The sequence below is a fragment of the Salmo salar genome, chromosome 10 (assembly GCF_965601325.2).
Source record: "Salmo salar chromosome 10, fSalSal1, whole genome shotgun sequence".
Classification (NCBI taxonomy): Eukaryota; Metazoa; Chordata; class Actinopteri; order Salmoniformes; family Salmonidae; genus Salmo; species Salmo salar.
The window spans coordinates 24,227,651-24,255,181 of NC_138300.1; the positions used below are offsets into that span (position 1 = coordinate 24,227,651).

The 27,531-nt window shown below is 41.4% G+C and overlaps 1 protein-coding gene across 3 annotated transcripts; it reads right to left on the reverse strand.

Annotated features, from left to right (window-relative positions):
• On the reverse strand, positions 1-27,296 carry rorca (RAR-related orphan receptor C a). 3 transcript variants are annotated; one of them, XM_045687534.2, is made up of 12 exons: positions 27,190-27,284; positions 26,977-27,025; positions 11,938-12,021; positions 7,701-7,786; positions 7,353-7,494; positions 6,632-7,057; positions 6,396-6,517; positions 4,736-4,868; positions 3,896-4,003; positions 3,644-3,754; positions 3,435-3,547; positions 1-3,296 (listed from the first exon to the last, which is right to left on the reverse strand). In XM_045687534.2, the coding sequence occupies exons 2-12, from the start codon at positions 26,981-26,983 to the stop codon at positions 3,135-3,137; spliced, it is 1,494 nt and encodes a 497-aa protein (XP_045543490.1). In that variant the 5' UTR covers positions 26,984-27,025; positions 27,190-27,284; the 3' UTR covers positions 1-3,134. The 3 variants fall into 3 exon arrangements, with proteins under 3 accessions (XP_045543490.1, XP_014071929.1, XP_014071928.1); XM_014216454.3 differs by lacking the exon at positions 11,938-12,021 and having other exon boundaries at positions 27,190-27,287; XM_014216453.3 differs by lacking the exon at positions 11,938-12,021 and having other exon boundaries at positions 26,977-27,296.
• Between the last annotated feature and the right edge of the window lie 235 nt (positions 27,297-27,531).

The window sequence follows — 27,531 nt, forward strand, 5'->3', positions numbered from 1 at the left end:
TTACTGTAAAAAGCCTTTTATTACATTCTTAAATCCACATATTGTATCCCCATTGTACAACAAAAACTCTTAAATGTGTTATATTAATAATATATTTGAGATAATATCTTATTCAAATCTATATTGATTTCAATAATAATCTTATAATAGAATGAAAACATGATAAACAGAAGGATCATGACAAAAGAGTAACTTTTAGGGAGATATTCTTAAAAACATTCTTACATTTTTTGAATTACAACTGTCCGAAAAAAAGCAGGACACTAAACTGTGGACCAAAAAAATTGACAGATAACTATAGAAATGAAGAAACAAAAGATCACGACAAAAACAACACAGGATTCAATGATTAAAATCTATCTTTCAGTTTCAGTACATTTTAGATCCTATTTCTTCTACAATTCAATAGTCCTGTAATAATATTGATATTAGACAGGGGTAAATCTTTGATACTTCTGTGATCAACATTCACAAGAACATGTACTGTACACAGTGATCAAGGTTTAAGATCTTCTATTCGGTGCAGTGTCTGACTTTGCTAACTGACGAAGACACTGTAGGACAGAGAGCCCAGCTATCTCCCTGAGTGACTGAGTGGAAATGTAACTGCACACCTTGAGAACTGCCTCCAAAGATGGAAGAAGCAGTTTTAGGTCTGCAAATTACACTTAATTAATACAGAACAATCTAAGTTATCACAAAGCATTTACACCTTGTTACAATCTTCTCCCCTGCCTTACGAACTATAAACTCAAGTCAGTTAATATTAGTTCTGTGTAAAAGTAGAGTGTTGTTACGTTGAGAGAACTTGAAACCTCTTGTGCTGTACTTTTAAAGGTCTCTGGCTGGAGTGCTTATTGAGTCTACTAGGCCATCTACCAGGACTGTTTAGGCCCTCCTAACTGAAATTGGGAAAGACATTATAGCACAGTCCCATTATAACACAGTTGTAAGCACCCAGAAAAGTGTATCGCCCTAAATTCCAACTATTTAATATATATAGTATGGCGAAGGGCACTGTTCCAGCAGTGCAAGGAGAAAAATATGATTTTATTTGGACAGAAAATATCCAAGGCCTGAAAGTGATTGTCTTTTTTTGTGGGAAAGGTATTCAAAGTATTCCACTCTGACCAAAATGTTCACACAGCAGCTTGTCTATGTACAAGCTTTGTACTATGGGCAGTGAAAGCTTTTTTAAATCCAAAAAGCCCCTTCAAGAATTGTTAAAAAGTAACATCCTGCCACACCCGATGTCCCTCTCCCAAGATAGATGTTAATCTAACAATGACTTCCTGGTAGAGATTAATAAAAGGCTGCGCTCATAGAAAACAGAGAGGCAGATTTAGTGTTCTCAAATAAACAGCATGGGAAAATATATCTGCATAAAATACATATTTTTGTATGTATATCATTGTCCTTCAAATTATGAAATCTCATATACTCTATAATCTGAATGTAGAAATCGCTAACTCAGGGGGGTAGCTGATGGCTCTTTCAACCCTTTGTTGTGCCATACAGGTGTACTCTCTTAATTTGACCAGTTTCTCACAGCAGAAAAATAATCCTGCAGCAACAAGAAATGTGAATTATGTGGGGTAACACATTTTTTGTTTGGAATTTACAAACTTTATAAGCTTTTTTAAACCTTGAATACACTATAATTTGCATTTACTGCTGTGCAGTAAAATTATCTGCGACAACAGTGATCAAATTAAGAGATCACATCTGTATGTGTTTGGGAGAGGATGAGGTAGAAGGGGGGAGGGTTAAGGTGAGAGGGCATCATTAACAAATCAGCACACCTTCAGTTCAGTCTGAAACAGTAGACTGCTTGAACACACAGGGAGTGCATGAGTCTCCACCTTCCCCCTGCTGGTCAAAGGTCAAACACCAAACCCCTTTCCCCATTGGTTGTTACCTATGTGGGAGCACAGGAAAGTGTGTTTGCCACCTGTTTGTTTTCTTCTTATCATCTGCTTCCTTTCTCTGCTCAACAAAGTCTTGTATTGGACCCACAGATCCCACTTCTGTTAGATTCAGGAGGACAATCGGCAGTCTTTGAGTTGGAACCCTGAGATTCTTGGTAGCACAAGAAAATGGTCCGGATCAGGTGGAGGGCTCTTAGATGGTAAATGCTATTAATCTAATAATTTTTCATCCCAGTTCCCCAGAATATGGTCAGGCAGTCTTTGACTGACAAATGAACATCACACTGTCCTGGGGAATCTATTTATCTTTATTTAATTGCCTTTATTTAACCAGGTAAGTCATTGAAAACACATTCTCTTTTACAATAACGACCTGAATCATTCTCTCTCCCTTTCATATATATATAATGTATATAAATCCCTGTCTAATTTTATTTTACATGATTAAATATAAGTGTATACCTAAGGAACGTTTTAAAATACTTTCAAAATACTTCTGTGATTCTCTCTTTCTCTCTCTAAGTGGCATTTGCAAGGGGAAAGGGTAGTGGGACGGAGGTCTTTGATTGCATTTTAAAAAATAAAGTCAAGAGCTCAAAAATATCAGTGTCTGAATGTGTGCCTGTAAAAATACATATATAGGTCAGCATAAGTGCTTTGTCTTAGTGCTGTGTGTGCAAGTCTGCATGGATGGTAATAGACACCCTGGGTCTCTTTGTCCATGTCTTGCATGCAAAACAAATCTGCCCGACTATCTGTTTGATCTTGGTCCCTTTAAACAGTTTGTTAATAGGATACAAAACTGCAAAGTATGGGCACTACCAAATAAGAAACTAAAATTGAGCTGTAGAACTGCAATAAAATAAAATAAAGATCTACACAGCAACTCCTCCATGGGGCAGGATAGTACAGTATATAGTACACTCTGTCTCAAACCTAGGGCTATGCTGCATGTCTGTGGGGTACATTCAAAGTCATACTCGTTTTACAGAGGACTTTAACTACCCAGCACCTAGTGTTGAATTTCATAGCCTGGACTGGCTTACAGTCCAAGCGACTGAGAGTAGTGTTTCCTAAAGTGTAGCGTGCAGGATTTTCACTGAGCTGCTGGTTGCTTCGCTGTTGCCACGTTCCTCTCCCTCTCTACCTCTCCTTCCCTACATCTTTCTGTCTCTATATGAATCACTTTCATATCTAAACAGATTTTTAGCCCATTGTGGAGTCTGGGAAGGTGATTTCACTGCTGAACACCTCGCGGTATAGAGGGGGGAAATTGTATGCCGTCTCTGGGTGGAGGAGACGGAAAAACTTGAGCTTGTCAATGTGGAGATTGCAGATGGACTTCATCATGGGAAGCTTGGACACCATCTTAGAGGTAGAAGAAGAGAGTGAGCGAGACAAGGAAAAAGAGACAGAAAATGTGTATTTTTCACATTTCACCCCAAATCCACTAACAAAGGCCTGTTTGAGGAATAAAGGAATATATCATCCCCTGCCAGTCTGTACCTTTGCCAGTTTCTCCTCCGATGAGCCACATCTGTGTAGACAATGCTGCAGAGAGAGATATACTTTCTCTTGAAGTTTCTGAACCTGTTGGGTGTCTTTCAACCATGGTCGGTCTGGAGGAAAAAGACAACCACAGTTAGACTCTGCTGGTTTTCCTTCTTACATATTACTTAGTGTCTGATTTAGAGCTGGGAGTGTGAGAGGATTACCTGGTGACAGGAGAACAGCAGCACTGAACAGAGCCATTTCCTCTTCAGAGAGCTGCATACGGCTCAGGCTCTTGGCCAGGTCAAACACGGCACCCACAAGGTCATCACAACCTGGAAGAAAGCAGGGGGAAAAACAGGTGTCATCAAAACAAACGCTTTTTTTTTTAACAGAAACTAATGAAAGGTTGACCTAGAATTTTGTGGGTGTGTGAATAAATATTCATGATTTGGTTTCATAAAGAGGGGACTCACCAAGAGCTTTGAAGGTCTGTGCACTGGCAAACTTGCCATCAAACAGAACAGTGTTGTTGATGGGGTTGTAGGCGCGACACATGCGAATCAGAAGCACATCCAGACATCCTGAAGAGATCATAAATATACCACAAAGATGAAGAGGGAGAGACGAAGAGGGAGAGACGGGGAGACGGGGAGACGGAGAGAGAGAGATGAGAGAGATGGAGAAAAAGGGAACAGAGGATGCTCCAACATGTACACACAAACATTAAATAAAACATGAATTCCATGTTGTCAGTCAATAAAATACATATATTTCATATCATAACATCAAATGTATTTCAATAAATTATAAATAAAATCATTTTTAAATAATTTGTTTTACAATTCAAACAATGATGGTGAACAAACATCACATAATGAAAAACCAACTTTAGAATAAATACTTTTTGCTTCAAAATCGTTGGAAACAGAATGTGGTCTTTGTGTCATATGTTGTTCATTTATGTAGCAACCTCCAGATATATGCAAAATGTAGTGGCCCTAGAATCAAAATGTGACAAATACAGTATTTTGTGTACACAAATTAGGTGAAATTATTTGTATATGCTATAATGTATTCCAAATGCTGGAGTTTGTTTTTCTAACTATAAACACACATGTTTTTCAGATATACTATTGTGTATTAATGTTGTAGTACTGTACTACAACATTAAGTACTGAGACATGTTAATGAAGTAAATGGATACATGCTCAGGTTGTGTGAACAGGAACTATGCTTTAAGGTCAGAGAAAGCTGAGGTCATGGAATAGTGTTATGAAATGCACTCCTCCTATGTCCTAACAGTAGGTACCGACCTGCTTTGAGAAGAATGATCTGGTCGTTCTGACAAAGATCCAGGAATCCAGTGATGCGCTTGGCAAACTCCACCACGTACTGGATGGCATTGGTGAGGTGGATGGCACAATGCTGCCACATGACTTCCGCAGACTGAAAGAGGGACCAGAGGGATGCCCATGTTATATATGACATTGGGAGTATATAGGTCACAGGTCACAGAGTACTAGGCCACTGAGTTAACATGTCTGGGCTAGGGGGCAGTATTTTCACGGCCGGATGAAAAACGTACCCAATTTAAACAGGTTACTACTCTGGCCCAGAAACTAGAATATGCATATTATTAGTAGATTTGGATAGAAAACACTCTGAAGTTTCTAAAACTGTTTGAATGGTGTCTGTGAGTATAACAGAACTCATATGGCAGGCAAAAACCTGAGAAAAATCCAAGCAGGAAGTGAAAAGTCTGAGAATTGTAGTTCTTCTTTTGATTCTCTATCGAAGCTACAGTGTCTGTGGGGGACGTTGCACTTGCTCAGGCTTCCATTGGCTGTCTAAAGCCTTCAGAAAGTGGTTTGAGCATTTTCCTGTCACTGAGCAGATAATAGGAGCTCAGTCACTGAGTGGTCTGCCTGGCAACAAAGGGATTGGATATGCGCGGTCACACGAGCACGCCGTTCCTTCTTTTTCTTCTTGAATGAATATGCTATTGTCCGGTTGGAATATTATCGCAATTTTACGTTAAAAATACCATAAAGATTGATTTTAAACAGCGTCTGACATGCTTCTAAGTACGGTAATGGAACATTTTGACTTTTCGTCTCTCGTTCCGCGCTTGCGCGTTATGCCTTTGGATAAGTGATCTGTACGCACGAAGGTACTTGTAGGTAAATATGTAGGTATTTGTACATAAATATGGATTATTTTGAACAAAAACAACATTTCTTGTGGAAGTAGCAGTCCTGGGAGTGCATTCTGACGAAGATCAGCAAAGGTAAGAGAATATTTCTAATACTAATTCTGAGTTTAGGTTTCCCCTGAACTTGGCGGGTGTCTGAATAGCTCACCGTGATGGCTGAGCTATGTACTCAGAATATTGAAAAATGTGCTTTCTCCGTAAAGCTATTTTAAAATCTGACACAGCGGTTGCATCCAGGGGTAGTCTATCTATAATTCTTAAAATAATTGTTATATATTTTGTCAACGTTTATGATGAGTATTTTTGTAAATTGATGTGCACATTCACCGGACGTTTTGGTGGGAATACATCACGCGCGCCAATGTAAAATGCTGTTTTGGGATATAAATATGAACTTTATCGAACAAAACATACATGTATTGTGTAACGTAATGTCCTAGGAGTGTCATCTGATGAAGATCGTCAAAGGTTAGTGCTTCATTTAGCTGTGTTTTGGGTTTTATTGACACATGTCCTTGCTTGGAAAATGGCTGTGTGATTATTTTTGTCTATGTACTCTCCTAACATAATCTAATGTTTTGCTTTCGCTGTAAAGCCTTTTTGAAATCGGACAATGTGGTTAGATTAACGAGAAGTTTATCTTTAAAATGGTGTAAAATAGTTGTATGTTTGAGAAAGTTGAATTATGACATTTTGTTGTTTTTGAATTTTCCGCCCTGATATTTCCGCCCATAGAAGTTAATCAGGACATTGATGTTTACCTTGCTCTGGAAGCTGCGTGTCTCCTCAGGGGTGTACAGGGACCAGACAAGTCTCTTCAGCTCCTCACTGCCGTGCTGACTGGTCTCTATGTGAGACTTTACCACACTAGCAGTAATACGCTCTGGAAATGGACAAGTCAAGTATAGGTTAACTTTCAACCACACTCAATGAAAAACAATCTAGTGATCGTTATCGTGACACAAAGCAGATAATGATGAGTGACAGTTCCACTTACCGATCTCGAGTATTGAGAACCCCTCGGGTAGAGAGTTGAGCAGCGTGTGTGTGAACAGGCTGGACTCATGCAGCAGCTGGTACTCGTGCTTGATGTGGTGGTTGCCATCTCCGAAGTCCAGTCCGTTCTGTTCGGGCGAACTCTGAGAGGAGGAGCTGCTGCCCCCTATCATCTCCAGATTGCAGTACTCTCTTTCGGCGCCCTCTGGTGTCAGGGGTAGGTCGAACAGCAGGCCATCCGGCAGAGTGGCGATGTCGTCAAGGTCGCTGAGGGCGGCACTGGAGCCTCTGCTGTATGCCCGGCCATGACCTTCGACCTCGGCTCCCTCCTCACGGGCGGAAGCTAACTCCTGGGACGCCTGGTGCTTCTGGACCTCAGCATATAGGCTGTCTCTCTGCTTTTTGGACATGCGGCCAAACTTCACAGCTGTACCAGCAAAGGAGATAAAGAGTCAGTCAATAACCAGGGAATGAATTAAGAGCTCATACGCCCATATGGAGCCAATATAAAACTAAATATAGAATAAAATCCACTGATAATTGAATTCCATAGCATCACTGCTGTCTCTCTAGCATGATTCCAGCAGTGATTTCACACAGTATAAATGAACTCTACACATGGCCTTTCAATAAGACCCAGAGAGCCCTAGCATCCGGTGAAGAGACTGACAGACAGTGGTGCCCTCTGGACCGACCTTGTTGTGTTTGTGTTTGACACTCACCATCACGGCTCATGCCCAGGGCCAGGCACTTCTGCAGCCGGCAATGTTGGCAGCGATTCCGATTGGTGCGGTCAATCAGACAGTTCCTCTGCCGGGAGCAGGAGTACATAGCATTGTTCTGCTGGCTGCGTCTGAAGAAACCCTACAAACACAAGCACAAACACCATGAACACAGGCACAGAAGCAGGGAGGGCTGAAGTACTGGACAAGGGCATACAATATATAAATATCTATATTGATTGAATTTGCTGAGGGTATTCTTGAGGGATGAGAGTACGCTAAACTAAAATAGAACACTCAAGTGGAGTGAACAGATCTCCAATGCACGCCGAGGTTGAGGTTACTCACCTTGCAGCCTTCACAGGTGATTACGCCATAGTGGATCCCTGATGACTTGTCCCCACAGATCTTGCAGGGTATTACTTCAATTTGTGCTGGAAGGAGAGAGGAGGAACATTTTATTTATTTATTTATTTCACCTTTATTTAACCTGTTGGGGCTAGGGGGCAGTATTTTCACGGCTGGATAAAAAAACGTACCCGATTTAATCTGGTTACTAATCCTACCCAGTAACTAGAATATGCATATACTTATTATATATGGATAGAAAACACCCTAAAGTTTCTAAAACTGTTTGAATGGTGTCTGTGAGTATAACAGAACTCATTTGGAAGGCAAAACCCTGAGACATTTTCTGACAGGAAGTGGATACCTGATGTGTTGAATTACCTTTAAGCCTATGCCATTGAAACACACAGGGGTTGATTAATGTTTTGGCACTTCCTATTGCTTCCACTAGATGTCACCAGCCTTTACAAAGTGTTTTGAGTCTTTTACTGTGAGATCTGACCGAACAAGAGCCATGGAACGGTGATGGCCGATTAGACTCTGGCGCGCGAGTTCATGTTGGGTACCCTCGTTCCAATACGTTATAAAAGAGAATGCATTCGTCCACCTTGAATATTATTCATGTTCTGGTTAAAAAAGGCCCTAATGATTTATGCTATACAACGTTTGACTTGTTTGAACGAACGTAAATATATTTTTTCCCCTCGTTCATGAAGTGAAGTCCGGCGGGCTTAGATCATGTGCTAACAAGACGGAGATTTTTGGACATAAATGATGAGCTTTTTTGAACAAAACTACATTCGTTATGGACCTGTGATACCTGGAAGTGACATCTGATGAAGAGAATCAAAGGTAATGGATTATTTACATAGTATTTTCGATTTTAGATCTCCCCAACATGGCGGCTAGTCTGTATCGCAACGCGTATTTTTCTGGGCGCAGTGCTCAGATTATTGCAAAGTGTGATTTCCCAGTAAGGTTATTTTTAAATCTGGCAAGTTGATTGCGTTCAAGAGATGTAAATCTATAATTCTTTAAATGACAATATAATATTTTACCAATGTTTTCTAATTTTAATTATTTAATTTGTGGTGCTGACTTGACTGCCGGTTATTGGAGGGAAACGATTTCCTCAACATCAATGCCATAGTAAAACGCTGTTTTTGGATATAAATATGAACTTGATAGAACTAAAAATGCATGCATTGTCTAACATAATGTCCTAGGAGTGTCATCTGATGGAGATTGTAAAAGGTTAGTGCATCATTTTAGCTGGTTTTATGGTTTTGGTGACCCTGTCTTTGAATTGACAAAACATTACACACAGCTATTGTCAATGTACTCTCCTAACATAATCTAACTTTATGCTTTCGCCGTAAAACCTTTTTGAAATCGGACAACGTGGTTAGATTAAGGAGATGTTTATCTTTCAAAGGGTGTAAGATAGTTGTATGTTTGAAAAATTTGAATTTTGACATTTATTTGGTTTCAAATTTGCCGCTCTTGAAATGCACCTGCTGTTGATGGAGTGCACCACGGGGGGGACGCTAGCGTCCCACCTAGCCCATAGAGGTTAACCAGGTAGGCCAGTTGAGAACAAGTTCTCATTTACAACTGCGACCTGGCCAAGATAAAGCAAAGCAGTGCGACACAAACACAGAGTTACACATGGAATAAACAAACATACAGTCAATAACATATTAGTGCATTGCATACGTAACACATTTGAACATTAGATGGATGTACATTATTGAGTGGTGCTTCATTCAAGTTGTTCAATAGCTGTGTTCAGACTGAAAGCACTGATTGTGCTTTAAAAATGTCCCTAGACTAGATAATAAATTCTACTTTGATGGTGTCTTGGGTTGGGTTTATTAATTTCTAGTATGACATGGTTCAATTGTCTGGTGATAAGGAGTCTTGTGAATTGTGCCAGAACTGTGTGAGAAAGTGCACGAGAGGTGGAGACATAAGAAACATCCCCATAAACTCTATCAAATAAGGAGGAATAGCCACCTTTTAATCTGTTTCATCTTTATTACCAACTGCCCTGACTTTGAACCCAAAAGAAACACAATCAAATGCAAAAGCCAATCTGCAACAATTTGCAGATAAAAACATTCCACCCAAGCGATTAAAAATATAAAATGTAATATAAAATGTATTCATATTAAAGATTGTTTAAATGTCAACTCGTGGGATGAAAGAAATTAGAACAATGCATCCTGCCAAAATCTACAAATGGAACACATAGACTACAACTTTAACAGCGTGTGCAACAGTGTGTGCACAGCCCTGAGCCCTCTCTCCCTGAAACAGGCTGTTCTTTTCATTATGCTGTTTATCTAAGTGGCAGGGCCTCCTATGGCCCAGAGTAGCAGGTCAATTGCATTAGCTGGGGTCTGGGGTTATAAAGTTTCACTGGCACTGTTCCTCCTCCAGGGTGAACTAAATGTCAAGAGGTTAACAAAAGCCCCAGCTTCAGGAGAGCGTCCTCCGCTACAGAAGATAAAATGGCTACTCTCAAAAAACGATAGTTTTTTTCTCTGTTTGCTTTGACTGCTGGGTGTGTTGAATGATTTTTTTCTTAACTACTTTGTGTTACAGTGACGCAAGGCGTTAGGTAACATTTAATTTGCAGGCAGCAACAGTATTAACTGCCCTTTACCAGCTCATCAAAAAAGGAAATAAATAAAGGCAGTGGGAAAAAACCTCTTTCTCTCTCTCTCTCTCTACCACATCCAGCACTCCTGGCCCCCACCCTCTCCATGTTATATAACTGCTGTCTGGCTTTGCGCCACGAAAACACTCATTCAGGGAGGAGGTCACCCTAGCAATGCTGTGAAAAGCCTACCCCTCCCCTTTCGCTCACATTGGTTCCTGGGAGCATAGCTTTGTCTCTGATATGTTAACTCACATGCCGCTCAGCTGCAGAGCAGTCAGGCTACGAGAGAGAAGGAGCTGTTCTACTGACACACTTTCCCATTCAGCAAGGGGGAGGTACTTTGGGTGGCGGCCTTGCAAAGCATGCTATCCAATTTCTTTCTTTCCTGTTTTAAGTTGGAACCAAATCTGATTCAATCACTGACAGGGGAATGGAAATGTTCACAGGCTTAAGAAAACAGTCTATGTTTGATAAGTGAAAGATTAATGAGCACTTTAGAAACTGTAGAGTAAATACAGCTGTATTGCCATCCATTTTCCACTTATGTAACACTAGGCAGTACAAGAGTATTTTCAACATACAGTATATTCTGAAGGGGCACTGACTGTAACTTACACTGGTGCTCAACTTGTGGCAGCATGTCAAGTATTTGAGTGCAGTTTCAGCTGTCCATAAAACTATTAATACCCCTAACATGGCCACAGAGACCTGCAGGAGTGTAATGGGCTGCCTGGACATAGTTACATAAAGTCCTCATGGATTCAACACTTAAACTTTTCACACAATTCAAATGGATGACTAATTCATTTGAGGACAATCTCTTAATCACGTGAAAGTATATGGCATGTATAGTACACACAGCGCCATATTCTTTTCATTAATTTATTTAACCTTTATATAAGTCAGTTAAGTCAGTTGTTGACCATACAATAGTATGTAGCACTATGTAGCAGTTCAGAATGTCAGCAACGTTTCTGGACATTTTTTCAAGAATGATGAGTTCTCATGGGCCTTATATTTCTGGTTTGATCAATGGGTCAGGGAAGTTTGACCTGTAGTCATGCTCTGTCAAGTTTAGACAAAGGACTATTTGTATGTTACTCTTATAAATGCACTCTCTCTAGGAAAACAAAAAGTAATAATTATGTAAAAGGAAACATTGCACCATGGTAAATAGCAGGTAATTAGTGGGCAGTAAAATAAAGTGTAACCAGGGGCGAAAATCTGATATCCACTTTGGAGGGGACAATTACATGAAATTTTCTCAAGAGCAATTCCTGAGGGGGACACCAAAAGTAGTGCTGTAACACATAGCCTACATTGTAATATGGTAAATGTATATTGAGGAACCAAAGAAATAAGGTGTTTGCCGTACTCCTAACTACCGGTACCCAAAACTACACAACTAATCACAACAGCAATACCATTGCCTTTAACAAATCTTAGTTCAGTCACCAGTTTAAGTTGAGAGTGGGGGTATCCATGGCATTTTCCAATTATGTTCCTATTTTATAAGTCAAAAAAATTGAGAACCTTTCATAATGTTACCAAACAAAGACTCAACAAACTTACCTGAGACTCCCTGTCTCTGCCAGTCTGTCCCTGCATATCTGTCCCCAACTCTGCTGTCTGTGTGCCATCTGTTGCCTGCTCTGCCTAATGACATCATTGTGAAACATTTCCATTAGAATTTCATTTCTTTCTTATGAACATTTTATCAACAAGTCTTTGAGATATTAGGCTACTAGGGTTCTTACTATGCGTTTTGGTGTATTGAAAAATACTCTGATGTCCGTCTTTTATTTTTCTGCCATTTTTCTACCTGGCTGGCTACACACACAGTGTGTAGGTTATTTACAGTAGGAGATGGGCTTCTATCATCTTCAATCATTCTATATGGGCTTCGATCTAAAAGGTAGCTAGCAAATGTGAAACGGATTAAAATGACAAGAGTTGACAGCTGTATGAGTTCACCATTTACACAACATATGCTGCAACCTTTTGTAATTTTAATAGTTTGTTTCATATTGGCTGGCTTCCAACAATAGCTGAATTTGCAAAGCTAGCGAGCACCAATTCAGTTTCAGTGGTGTTTGCTATAATCTTTGCTTCCCGGGTTAAATAAAGGTGAAATAAAATAAATAAATAAAAGTTCCCTTGCGACAACTTAGCTTTTGCAACGAGACCATTAAATATATTTAAGACAATGGTAGATGAGAGTGTAGTTCTGTTCAGTTTGGACTTCAGTTTATCGCTAACCTTATCACAGGGACTTTGAAGCACTAACTTACATCATCTGCATGCTGATTCAATCTTTGACGACGCCACATAAATGGAATAGGTACTAGCTAGCTTAATAGTTAATATTTGCGCGCTAGCTCTGCATATTCAGCTAGTGTGTGTGTGCGCGATTGACTGGATGAACCTCACGGCAGTTACGTAGCAAGCTAAGCAACTGGCAGTGGATCAAACCATTGTGAGGCAAAGGGCGGGGGGGGGGGTCGCAATCTTTTGAAACTTAAAAACGCGCTATTAAGTGTCTATAATCAGCACAATTGCTTTCATTGCGTATTATTAATATTATTTAAATTACATAGTTATGTTTCAGTGATATATTGGGGGGGACAAATCATATTTTTCCCAGGATGGGGGGGGTCGTGTCCCCCCCGGGATTTCCACCCCTGAGTGTAACCAATATGAGTGAGATGAGATGCAGTGTATTTGGAAAGTATTCAGACCCCTTCCCTTTTTCCACATTTTGTTACGTTACAGCCTTATTCTAAAATGGATGATATGTTTTCCCCCCTCATCAATCTACACATAATACCCCATGATGACAAAGCGAAAACTGTTTTTTAGAAATGTTTGCTAATTTATTAAAAATAAAAAACAGATAACTTATTTACGTAAGTATTCAGACCCTTTGCTATGAGACTCGAAATTGAGCTCAGGTGCATCCTGTTTCCATTGATCATCCTTGAGATGTTTCTACAATGTGATTGGAGTCCACCTATGGTGAATTCAATTGATTGGACATGATTTGTTAAGGCACACACCTGTCTACATAAGTTCCCATAGTTGACAGTGCATGTCAGAGCAAATTCCATGAAGTCAAGCCATGAGGTCGAAAGGAATTGTCCGTAGAGCTCCAAGACAAGATTGTGTCGAGGCACAGATCTGGGGAAGTGTACCAAAACATTTCTGCAGCACTGAAGTTCCCTAAGAACACAGTGCCCTCCATCATTATTAAATAGAATACCACCAAGACTCTTCTGGACCTGGCCGCCCGGCCAAACTGAGAAATCGGGGAAGAAGGGCCTTGGTCAGGGAGGTGAGCAAGAACCCGATGGTCACTCTGACAAAGCTCCAGAGTTCCTTCTGTGGAGATGGGAGAACCTTCCAGAAGGACAACCATCTCTGCAGCACTCCACCAAACAGGCCTTTATGGTAGAGTGACTAGACAGAAGCCACTCCTGAGTAAAAGGCACATGACAGCCCGCTTGGAGTTTGCCAAACGGCACCTAAAGACTCTCAGACCATGAGAAACAAGATTCTCTGGTCTAATGTAACCAGGATTGAACACGTTGGCCTGAATGCCAAGCGTCACGTCTGGTGGAAACCTGGCACCATCCCTACGCTGAAGCATGGTGGTGGCAGCATCATGTTGTGGGGATGTTTTTCAGCGGCAGGGACTGGGAGACTAGTCTGGATCGAGGGAAAGATGAACAGAGCAAAGTACAGAGAGATACTTGATGAAACCCTGCTTCAGAGAGCTCAGGACCTCAAACTGGGGCGAAGGTTCACCTTCTAACAGAACAACGACCCTAAGTCACAGCCAAGACAACACAGGAGTGGCTTTAGGACAAGTCTCTGAATGTCCTTGAGTGGCCCAGCCAGAGCCCGGACTTGAACCCGATCGAACATCTCTGGAGAGAACCGAAAATAGCTGTGCAGCGACGCTACCCATTCAACCTGACAGAGTTTGAGGATCTGCAGAGAAGAATGGGGAAAAACTCCCCAAATACAGGTGTACCAAGCTTGTAGCATCATACCCAAGAAGACTCCAGACTGTAATCGCTGCCAAAGGTGCTTCAACAAAGTACTGAGTAAAGGGTCTGAATACTTGTGTAAATAATGTATTTCAGATGTTCATTTTTAATAAATTAGCAAACATTTCTAAAAACCTGTTTTTGCTTTGCCATTATGGGGTATTGTGTATAGACTGATGAGGGGGGGAAAAAACAATTTCATCCATTTTAGAATTAGGCTGTAACGTAACAAAATGTGGAACGAGTAAAGGGGTCTGAATACTTTCCGAATGTACTGTAGGGTATATATAGAGGAACCAGTTTAGAAATAATGTATATTAAGGGACATAACTCATGTTGTAATAGTAATCTACTAAGTGGGAGAGGAGTGTTGTCAAAGTCTGAAAATGTTCATGCTATCACAATCTGCAGACAATTGTGATTGAGGGTGGGATTTGATTAGAGTTTTAGTGCCCTAAAACAGTTTGTGGTAATGTCAGTTATCTGGGGTCATGTATCTTGAGGTATCTTCTGAGGCAAATCTGTGTCAGTGTGTGAGTCTCTGCCGGTCAGTTTGCTTGTCCCAGCAGTAAAGCCTGCAGTCAGAGACTTTGCTCTCTTATCTTACTCAAAACAGCTCATAGGGAGTCAAAAGGTCCTATTTACCTTGCACTTTGTATTTACTTGACACACTGTATGTTTAACCTACATTGCATATGTTTTAAGGGTTTAAGGTATATATACACAATATAGAACATCTTGTGTGAGATGCTCTTGTCCTAGAGCTTTATTGCAAGGTGAAGGGGACATTTAGTTGATTAAACATAACCCTCTCTCTGGGCTAGGCTGCTGATGGGGTCTACAGTACCTTGCACCTGTTTTCTAAACAGCTTTGTCAATAGTGATAACTTCTCCCTCTCTCCACGTCAGCGTGGCCTACCTACACAAAGTAGTACTCTGAGAGTGTATGGCTGATACAGAGCCCTACTCTTTAAATATGCACAAGAGGATTGAGTAATTCCTCTGTAGAAGTAACAGAAGTGGACTGAGAGTGGACTTAAGTGTGTACGGTACCAATGATGGTGACTGATGATCTAGCCTAGCTACATTAGGTAACAATGAGTGATACTGTGTTAATACAAAATATTGAGTAGGAAAATAATTTACGTAACCAGATGGTACAGTTTTTTTTGTTTCCCAAAATGTATACTTTTTTGTTTAATGTTTTTATTTGGTCGTTGCTTTGACTGTTTTTCATTGAATTTCAGCATTTATTCTTGTTTTATGGGTATGGTTTGTGGCTTTATTTTTGGTGTATGAAACATCCACTTCTCTTTTGCTCTCTATGTATTTTACTCCACTGCCATATATCATTCTGAGTGTAACATACAGTTGAAGTGGGAAGATTACATACACCTTAGCGAAATACATTTAAACTCAGTTTTTCACAATTCCTGACATTTAATCCGAGTAAAAATTCCCTGTCTTAGGTCAGTTAGGATCACCACTTTATTTTAAGAATGTGAAATGCCAGAATAATAGTAGCGAGAATGATTTATTTCAGCTTTTATTTCTTTCATCACATTCCCAGTGGGTCAGAAGTTTACATATACTCAATTAGTATTTGATAGCATTGCCTTTAAATTGTTTAACTTGGGTCAAATGTTTCAGGTGGCCTTCCATAAGCTTCCCACACTAAGTTGGGTGTCACGATTGTTGTTGGAAGGAGTGGACCAAGGTGCAGCGTGGTAGGCGTACATCTTACTTTATTAAATGAACCCCGAAAAAAAAGAAAAATACAAACGAAGCGTAACGTTTAGTAGGGCTAAACAGCACAGTACAAAAACAAGATCCCACAAACTACAGGTGGGAAAAAGCTGCCTAAGTATGATCCCCAATCAGAGACAACGATAGACAGCTGCCTCTGATTGGGAACCATACCCGGCCAACAAAGAAATAGAAAACATAGATTGCCTACCCTTGTCACACCCTGACCTAACCAAATAGAGAATTAAAAGGATCTCTAAGGTCAGGGCGTGACATTGTGTGAATTTTGGCCCATTCCTCCTGACAGAGCTGATGTAACTGAGTCAGGTTTGTAGGCCTCCTTGCTCACACACGCTTTTTCAGTTCTGCCCACAAATTTTCTATATGATTGAGGTCAGGTCTTTGTGATGGCCACTCCAATACCTTGACTTTGTTGTCCTTAAGCCATTTTGCCACAACTTTGGAAGTACGCTTGGGGTCATTGTCCATTTGGAAGACCCATTTGCGACCAAGCTTTAACTTCCTGACTGATGTCTTGAGATGTTGCTTCAATATATCCACATAATTTTCCTTTCTCGTGTTGCCATCTATTTTGTGAAGTGCACCAGTCCCTCCTGCAGCAAAGCACCCCCACATCATGATGCTGTCACCCCTGTGCTTCACGGTTGGGATGGTGTTCTTCGGCTTGCAAGCCTCCCAATTTTTCCTCCAAACATAATGATGGTCATTATGGCAAAACAGTTCAATTTTTGTTTCATCAGACCAGAGGATATTTCTCCAAAAAGTATGATCTTTGTCTCCATGTGCAGTTGCAAACCGTAGTCTGGCTTTTTTATGGCGGTTTTGGAGCAGCGGCTTCTTCCTTGCTGAGTGGCCTTTCAGGTTATGTTGATATAGGACTCGTTTTACTGTGGATATAGATACTTTTGTACCTGTTTCCTCCAGCATCTTCACAAGGTCCTTTGCTGTTGTTTTGGAATTGATTTGCACTGTTTTGCACCAAAGTACATTCATCTCTAGGAGACAGAACGCGTCTCCTTCCTGAGCAGTATGACGGCTGCGTGGTGCCATGGTGTTTATACTTGCATACTATTGTTTGTACAGATGAACATGGTACCTTCAGGCGTTTGGAAATTGCTTCCCAGGATGAACCAGACATGTGGAGGTCTACAATTGTTTTCTGAGGTATTGGCTGATTTCTTTTGATTTTCCCATGATGTCAAGCAAAGAGGCACTTAGTTTGAAGGTAGGCCTTGAAATACATCCACAGGTACACCTCCAATTGACTCAAATTATGTCAATAAGCCTCTCAGAAGCTTCTAAAGCAATGATAATATTTTCTGGAATTTTCCAAGCTGTTTAAAAGCACAGTCAACTTTGGATAAAAGAGTTTCATGCTGGTTTTTAGAAAAATGAGATCAGAAATTGTTGTTTTTCTAGATGGCTCCCATTTTGGCTGTAGTGTTTCCAAGCGCGTGGAAGAGAGCGCGTTCTTTGGTATTTTTCTCCGGTAAAGACAATAACAATTCTCCGTCTTAAATGTTATCGTTTATTTACCTATTAGGGTACCTAAGGTTTGATTATAAACGTTGTTTGACTTCTTTGGAAAAGTTTATTAGTAACGTTTGGGATTCATTTTGTATGCATTTTGATGGAGGAAAACTGGGTGGATTATTGACTGAAGCGAGCCAGCTAAACTGAGTTTTTATGGATATAAAGAAGGACATTATCAAACAAAAGGGCCATTTGTGATGTATCTGGGACCTTTTGGAGTGCCAACAGAAGAAGATCAAAGGTAAGGCATTTATTATATCGCTATTTCTGACTTTCGTGGCGCACCTGCCTGGTTGAAATATGTTTTTCATGCTTTTGTATGCTACCGTTCCACCTGCCCATAAGTTAATTTGTGCCGAAATCAAAATGAAAGAAAAGTTATCTTGCAAATTCAGCAGGCTATGGTGTGAAACAGGCTTTTAGAAGTGCCGTCTTTATTTTATCTTTGTATTATATACTGATGGCAGCATTACCGCAACATGGAGGAGGCAAGTGGAAGGGGGAGAAGGTAGGGAACTTGTTTGTCTGCCATATATTAAAGATACAAATTGGATGCTATATACTGTATATATGGAGCATACAACAATCTTAGCTCTGCATATTTTCCTGCGAAGAGACAGAATCTTAGATCATTTATTCTGGTATTCCCTCCATGTAGCTTATTTCAAGTCACAGGTTAAGGAATGGCTTAAAAATCACAACATTTAAAATTGTGTTGTGTTGGGCGATGATTGTGTTGGGTGATGATGGCAGTGTTGGGCAATTTGGAAAGCCATAGTCAATCAGTCAACAATATAATAATACTCTTAGGAAAAAATGTCATCTATAACTCTGTTGATACTATGTGATTAGAAAGGTTCAAATATCCTGTAAGACATCACAGCACATTTGAAAAATATATGGCACATGGAAATCAAAAGAGGGTGGTCTACAGAGACAGGAGGGATGGGCTGAGAACAGCTGAGGGTTGGGAATAAAAAGCACATGATTAGTAATAGTTATTACTGAAAACACTATATACTGTATAATGTAGACCGGAGATGTCTTGAGTACTAGCTATCCAAAATATAATGTCTGTATAAAAAAAAAAATATATATATATATATATCTTTGTTATGTGAATGCTGTGAAAGTACCATGTACGTAAAATGTATATGTAACAAAAAAGCTGTAAAAACAAACATTTTAAACAAATGTACTTTTGTCCTCTGCTTTGGACACCATATAATCTTGTGTGCTCACCCCCCCCCCCCCCCCTCCCTCCACTGGAACATATTTAGGGCTGTGCTACAACCACATTTCGACACATCATATATAACTCCGTGTCTTTACGACTCTGCTCCCAAACAAATAGTCAGACTGTACTTTGGGCCAGCAGTTTTTCATTGTATGTAGCCTATAGCCTTAATGTGGGGTCCGTTGTTTTTTTCCTGGCCAGGCAAAATTCCCAGCACTAGTCTAGTTATACTGTATAGGGAGTCAAAGGAGGATGAATCAACTCTAGGCAGGGCAAGAGTTAAAGCGCCAGGGAGTGGAACATTAGCAGCCAGTTGTCAGAGAGAGGCACCTTCACACATTCTGTAGCCCCACTGTGAACATCTCCTGACAGATAATGACTTTGAGCTTGATCAACAGTGCCCTTGGGAGCAGAGAGCTGTTATGGAGTCTAGTTGATAGGTAATCGACTAACCGGACTGTGCCCCGGACTCCACGTGTAGGGATTTGTACAATGCTTGAACAAGGCTATTGAACTTGACATTGGTGTCTGTCTTTATTCCTTTATCCAACATATCATACTGAAACATGGTATCAGAAGTGGCTCGAAAACCACACATTTGTTATTTTTGTAGCTAAGTACAGTATAGGCGCAGTTACGTTCCATATGCGAACACATGCCGTTTCCTACTCCTAGTCACAACACTGATCAACTCGTTGTTAGCTGGCTAGCTAGCATCACTACCTACCTCGATGACTGAAGGCAAAGAAATCTCCTATTCCGTCGCTATGGCAGCGAACATTCCGCCACCAAATCCCATGGTTCTCACAGGGGACTGGAATACTAATTGGGACAACTTCAGGGATGAATTCGAGGACTATGCGCTGGCGACCGGTCTACATGAGAAACCCAACGAGGTACAAGCGGCAACTCTGAGTTTAATGGGCAGCGAACGCAGGCATATCTACCGGCACAATCTCACCCTCACAGCACGACAACAGTGTGATGCAAAGGATGGATGCATTGGAGAATTACTTCAAACCGCCAGAAACATAATTTACGAGCGGTTCATTTTTGGAAGCTGCAAACAGGAAGAGGGTGAGTCAGTACACAACTTTGTAACCCATTTGAGAGAAAAATCCGCCACTTGTGAATACGGGGGATTGAAAGATGAATTGATTCGTGACAAAATAGTACTGGGAATTGCAAATGAGGATACGCGCCGGCGTCTACTGAGAGAGAGAGGCTTAACCTGTTAGGGCTAGGGGGCAGCATTTGCACGTCTGGATAAAAAAATGTACCCGATTTAATCTGGTTACTAATCCTACCCAGTAACTAGAATATGCATATACTTATTATATATGGATAGAAAACACTCTAAAGTTTCTAAAACTGTTTGAATGGTGTCTGTGAGTATAACAGAACTCATTTGGCAGGCAAAACCCTGAGACATTTTCTGACAGGAAGTGGATACCTGATGTGTTGTATTACCTTTAAACCTATCCCATTGAAAAACACAGGGGCTGAGGAATATTTTGGCACTTCCTATTGCTTCCACTAGATGTCACCAGCCTTTACAAAGTGTTTTGAGTCTTCTGGAGGGAGATCTGACCGAACAAGAGCCATGGAACGATGATGTCCCATTAGACACCTGGCGCGCGAGTTCATGTTGGGTACCCTCGTTCCAATACGTTATAAAAGAGTATGCATTCGTCCACCTTGAATATTATTCATGTTCTGGTTAAAAAAGGCCCTAATGATTTATGCTATACAACGTTTGACATGTTTGAACGAACGTAAATATATTTTTTCCCCTCGTTCATGACGAGAAGTCCGGCTGGCTTAGATCATGTGCTAACAAGACGGAGATTTTTGGACATAAATGATGAGCTTTTTTGAACAAAACTACATTCGTTATGGACCTGTGATACCTGGAAGTGACATCTGATGAAGAGAATCAAAGGTAATGGATTATTTACATAGTATTTTCGATTTTAGATCTCCCCAACATGACGTCTAGTCTGTATCGCAACGCGTATTTTTCTGGGCGCAGTGCTCAGATTATTGCAAAGTGTGATTTCCCAGTAAGGTTATTTTTAAATCTGGCAAGTTGATTGCGTTCAAGAGATGTAAATCTATAATTCTTTAAATGACAATATAATATTTTACCAATGTTTTCTCATTTTAATTATTTAATTTGTGACGCTGACTTGACTGCCGGTTATTGGAGGGAAACAATTTCCTCAACATCAATGCCATAGTAAAACGCTGTTTTTGGATATAAATATGAACTTGATAGAACTAAAAATGCATGCATTGTCTAACATAATGTCCTAGGAGTGTCATCTGATGGAGATTGTAAAAGGTTAGTGCATCATTTTAGCTGGTTTTATGGTTTTGGTGACCCTGTCTTTGACTTGACAAAACATTACACACAACTCTTGTAAATGTACTGTCCTAACATACTCTAAATGTATGCTTTCGCCGTAAAACCTTTTTGAAATCGTAAAACGTGGTTAGATTAAGGAGATGTTTATCTTTCAAAGGGTGTAAAATAGTTGTATGTTTGAAAAATTTGAATTTTGACATTTATTTGGATTCAAATTTGCCGCTCTTGAAATGCACCTGCTGTTGATGGAGTGCACCACGGGGGGGATGCTAGCGTCCCACCTAGCCCATAGAGGTTAACATTAATAACTGCCATCTAAATGTGCCGCACTGCTGAAGTCATTGACATGAAAATAAGAGCAATGGAAATCGAAACCCCACGATCCGACGTTGATACTGTTCACACTGTTGCTAGGTAGACATTCAGACAAAACCAATCGAGGCAGAGTAATTCACCACGAACGGTGAACACAGAGCGCACCGTAGCATGTAAATACTGTGGGAATACACACACACACACACACACGTGGCAAAGAGCACTGCCCTGCCTATGGAAAACCATGCAGAGCTTGTGGAACTAATAATCACTTTGTAAAAGTGTGTCTCAAAAACAAAAGAAGGGTGAGTGAGGGCAAGATTCACTGTGTTGATGATGTCACTCAATGTTCAGAGCTGAACAGTGAAAGTGAAATTTACATGCATGAATCCATTGGGGCTGTACACTCAAGAGGGAAGAAATGGTTTGTGACACTACGATTACACAACAAGCAACAACAATGTCAACTGGATTCCGATACTACATGCAACGTAATGAGCTACAAAGACAAAATCAATCTGGCACCTGACACGCATCTATTGCCCAGCGATACTAGACTAAAGCTGTACTCAGGAGAAGTAATGAGCTCTATGGGCACCTTTGAGACCGAATGTGTTATTCGGGGACGCAAACACAAGCTGGAGTTTGAGATTGTGAAAACCAGTCAACATCCTCTCCTCTCAGGCTCTACATGCGAACGTCTGGGACTGATGCAGTTCACTGTACCAAATGACCTGCACATTGTGGATCATGTCCAGCATGGACCCCTGTCCAAAGAACAACTACTCAGCAGATATGACGATGTATTCAACATGCCCGTTGAATCTGTTCTTGGGGAGGTACACTTTGAAGTGGATGAGAGCATCATTCCAGTCCAGTGTGCTCCTCGCAATGTGCCCATTGCAATGAAAGTGGCTGTGAAGGCCCAGCTGGACAAGTATGAGGCCGATGGCCACATGACATCTCTGACCAAACCAACTGACTGGATCAGCAATATGGTCATAGTGAAAGCCAGAGAAGCTGAGGGTCTGCATCGACCAAAAGCATCTGAGCCAAGCACTGAAACGATCGCACTACATCATGCCGACACTAGAGGATGTCCTCTACAAGCTTCCCAAGGCCAGGATTTTCACCTTGGTGGATGCCCGAAATGCATTCCTTCAATGCAAGCTGGACGAAGAAAGCAGCTTCGTGACTATCTTCTGGACCCACTGGGGTCGGAAACGCTGGCTCAAGCTCCCGTTTGGTGTCAGTGGCGCCTGAGGTATACCAACGCAAACAGCACGAGTTACTAGCTAGGCTCAAGGGCATTGAACCCATCGCCGATGATGTCCTGATTGTAGGCTGTGGTGACACAGACAAAGAAGCAGAACACGACCACGATGTGAAGCTCCTGGCGCTGTCGATCAGTTAAGCTTCGTCTTGGCCTGAAGAAGCTGCAGTTCAAGGTGAAAGACGTCCACTTCCATGGCCACATTCTCTCGGCAAAAGGCCTGAAGCCGGACCCAGACAAGGTCCGAGCGATCCTCGACATGCCAAACCCGTCTGATGCAAAAGGAGTACAGCGTCTCATCGGTTTTGCAAACTATCTTGCAAAGTTCATGCCACACCTATCAGCAGTCTGTGAGCCTCTGCGCCGGTTGCTGGACAAAGACACACCATGGCACTGGCTACCCAAGCACGAGGCCGCAGTGCAGGAGACGTCTCTGGCTTTATCCATGCCAGTGTTGCGCTACTACGACGTCACGAAGCCTGTCACAATCCAGAGCGACTCCAGCCAAAGGGGACTTGGATGCTGCCTTATGCAGGAAGGCCAGCCCGTTGCGTTTGCCTCGAGAGCGCTCACCCCCACCGAACAAAACTATGCACAAATTGAGAAAGAGTGCCTCAGCATCGTCTTCTCCTGCCAGCGATTCCATCACTACTTATATGGTCGAGAGCTGGTCACCGCTGAAACTGACCACAAACCACTCATTGCCATATTCAGTAAACATCTCCTCAACGCGCCCAAGAGGCTTCAAAGCATGCTCCTGACTCTGCAAAACTACAGCCTGAAAGTCATTTACAAGCCGGGACCAGAGATGTACATCAGCGACACACTGAGCAGGGCAACAGCACAATGTACAGGCAGAGGCACTGCCTATCAGCGGCGGGCCATCTGTTCGCTACAGCAGGAACAACAAGATGTTCAACAGATCAATCAGGCAGACTACTTAAACATCACAGATCACAGCCTAGCCCAGATCAGGCAACACACTGACAAGGACGAACACCTACAGTCACTTAAGTCCATGGCTCTCGCAGGTTGGCCATACCTGAAAGAGGATACACCGTTCACAGTGAGAGAATACTGAAGCTTTCGAAATGAGATCAGCGTGCAAAATGGCATCTTGTTCAGAGGTCAGAAGGTCATTATTCCCAAATCACTACGTCCAGAGATGCTTACCCGCATACACTCCAGTCACGTTGGAGGTGACGCATGCTACCGCCAGGCTCGTGAAACATTATACTGGCCAAACATGCAAGCAGAAATGAAAGACTTTGTCAGCAACTGTACCACATGCAACGAGTACGCTCATGGTCAGCCTGACAAGGTAATCACAGACAATGGCCCATAACTCACTGCACAGTTCAAGCGTTTCGCCTCAGAATGGGAGTTTGACCACGTGACCTCCTCTCCAAGACACCCAAAGCAAATGGCAAGGCAGAGTCAGCTGTCAAGATTGCAAAAAAACTGTTAAGCAGGGCCATGCGCGACAGCAACGACCCATGGAAAGCGATCTTACAGTGGAGGAACACACCCAACGAAATCATGGACAGCAGCCCAGCACAACGCCTTCTGTCCAGACGTCTGAAGACTACCATCCCCGTAGCTAACAAGCTACTTGAGCCCTGCGTCATGGTTGGCGTCACGGAGAAACTGCGTCACAGAAAGCAACTCGCTAAGTGCTTCTACGACCGGACTGCTCGAGACCTACCAGAGCTGGTGGTGGGTGAAACGATAGGGATGAAACCGCTGCCGGGAGACCACACAGGACTTTGGAGGCTGGGCACGTGCCTACAGAGAGTTGCACCACGTTCTTACCTGGTGGATGTTGGTGGCTCCCTCCATTGTCGCAATCGGGTGGATCTGCGCGTAGCAGAGCAGACAAACCAGAACACGCCATACACTTACCTAGATGAGCTGGATCACAGTCCAGGCCTAAGGGTAAGGGGCGCAGAATTGAGACATGAGCCAACTGAAGGTGAGGCTTCTACCCCACCAAGCTCTCCAGGTCGTGGCCCTAATCCTACCCCTGTCAGACCCCATACTTACTCACGGGTGGGTCGGCTGTGCAAGCCACCAGACAGGCTTACTCTGTAAGCAAGAGACTGTGTTAACTTGTCCTCTGTTTATAAAAAAAAAGAAAGATGACAACTGAAGTAAAAATAAAATGTCATGCTTTTTCAATTGTTATGACTTGACTGTTAAGAACTTAATGTTATGCCGCTATGTTTGCACTTTCTATTGAAAAGGATGATGTTACGGAGTCTAGTTGATTGGTAATCGACTAGCCGGACTGTGCCCCGGACTCCAAGTGTAGGGATTTGTACAATGCATGAACAAGGCTATTGAACTTGACATTGGTGTCTGTCTTTATTCCTTTATCCAACATATCATACTGAAACAAGAGCTGCCTCCACTGCTCTACTTTGTCTTTGATCCCTTGCTAAAACTATGCACTATGCACTTCAGACAGTGTGGCAGACAGAGTTCTCTTCTCACTTAGGAGAAGTGCACTTCATAAAAGTAATCACTACAGTGGCTGCAGCCATTAAGTTTACAGTGGTCCTGCCATTGGCACCTGAGGGACCATGAGGTGAGGTGTGGATTACTGGAGAGAATGAAAGCCAGGAATTACATAATATATCCTATTACATATGCAAGCAGTGGTTAAAAACAAATGGGTGACATAGATTCTGGTTGCTTTAATCAAGTAGCTAAACTCACAATGGAAACAGAGTGAGGGCTGAGAGGTGAATGTAGGCTACTGGTTGTTGCTACCCATTATTAATGATTGATGATCTTTCAGTTTATGTAAATAATTTGCCACTGAAATATGATACAAAACATAATCTGTTAAACACTGATATCTGTGTAGCCTATCAATAAAAAAACATATCCAATGTAGCAAATAATATGTGGACTATAATAAACTTTATTGTTTTAATTTTACTTGTTGGCAAATGTTTTTACTTATGCATCAGCAAAGTCTCTGTTGTTGACACACAACCCGCTTTGGTTTGCACATGCCAATGTCCCCAGATTGAAGTAATGGCTAATGGATTGTTTTAGAAATTACGATATCCCTCAGAAACCATGCCTCCACAGTCCCCACCCATCCTGCACCACCTCTGTGAATGCTGTGTAATCCTCAATGACAGAACTAGGTCAATGGAACAGTGGACTCTCTCCACAGTCCTCCATGCCGGGATGCAGAAAACAACAACGCGCCCTCAACACGCGATATCAAACACCCGCTGCGCACCACCAATTAGAACTGACACGAAATCAGCACTTTCGAGTTTTGAGGGTTTGGGAGCATTTTTTTATATTTGTATTATTTTAATATTATATTATTAAATATGTTCAAGTTCATTATGGCCAACAATAGTCACTCAGCCAGATAACCTATAACCTACCTAGTATCTAGGCTACATGCAGAATGGCAAACAGAGTTGAACAAACATAATCTCTGTAGGCCTAATAACAAATAGATTACAGGATTATATAATGTTTTTCGTGAAAGCCATTTCAATCACCCCCCCCCCCTTACATAACCAAAAACGATTGCTGCCAAAAAAAAGTAACTACATCGAAATGATTCTTGTCATCCTGCATGCAAAGAGAAACAGATCACCTTCGAAGTTTATCTGCAGACTGATTGGCACACATTTACATGTCATATATGTATAACCTAAACCTATGGGAAACGGCACGCAAATATCCATGCAAATATATTTAAACTTTAATTGTATGTATTTTTTTTTTAAACTATCTGATTTATAAGTGCAGTGGTTTTAAGTATCTAAATACGATTTGTAAAATATCTTGAGGGGGGACATAGAGTACTGGGTTATTGTCTTAATGCATGTCATGGTCAAATAGTCCGTTGAAGTTTATCTGAGATCTGTGTCGTCGTTCATTGCCAAGCGCGCCTGATTTCAACACTTCAGAGCTTACTGTACAGTAGGCTGCTTCAAAGTAATGCATCCACCACAGTTTACATTATTCCCATACAAAACTTTAATAAGCAAAATAACATTCTACATTTGTTTAAGTATTATTAGAATAAACTTACCTCTCATTTTCTTGTTGTATTACTTTTTTGTCATAAATCTCCAGGTAGGCTAATGAAAATAAAATGGAGGAATATAAACAAGGTTTTTTTCTCCAAAAAGGAGATGTTGAATAAAAAATAAAACAAACTCTCATATGTTTTCTAATAGCTGGTCTGTGAAACAAACAACATATCAAACGAATAGGTTATTAGTAAGATTGTTTCCGTATTTACTCCGTGTAGCATAAGTATTCTTCCTGTAATTCAGTGTGGACTGTATGCAATAAAATAGTGTTGCTCCTGGCCTTCCCACTTCGTTCCTGGACTAGAGCTCAATGTCTTTTTTCGCTCGCTGCTGTAACCTACTTTCGGCGCGTGGACTCACGTGCTCTCGCTCCACAAGCTCCGCCTCTTGCGCCGTCAGCTGTGCGCGCGCCTTTCAGCGCGCTTAAATGAGCATGCGTGGGAAAGTGTGGCAGTGTGTCACAAGAGCAACATCGTGGGAATATTCCCACAAAGCAGACTGGTTCTAGGGTTTTCTTTTCCTCGTTAAAAGATTAATACATGCTGTGATTC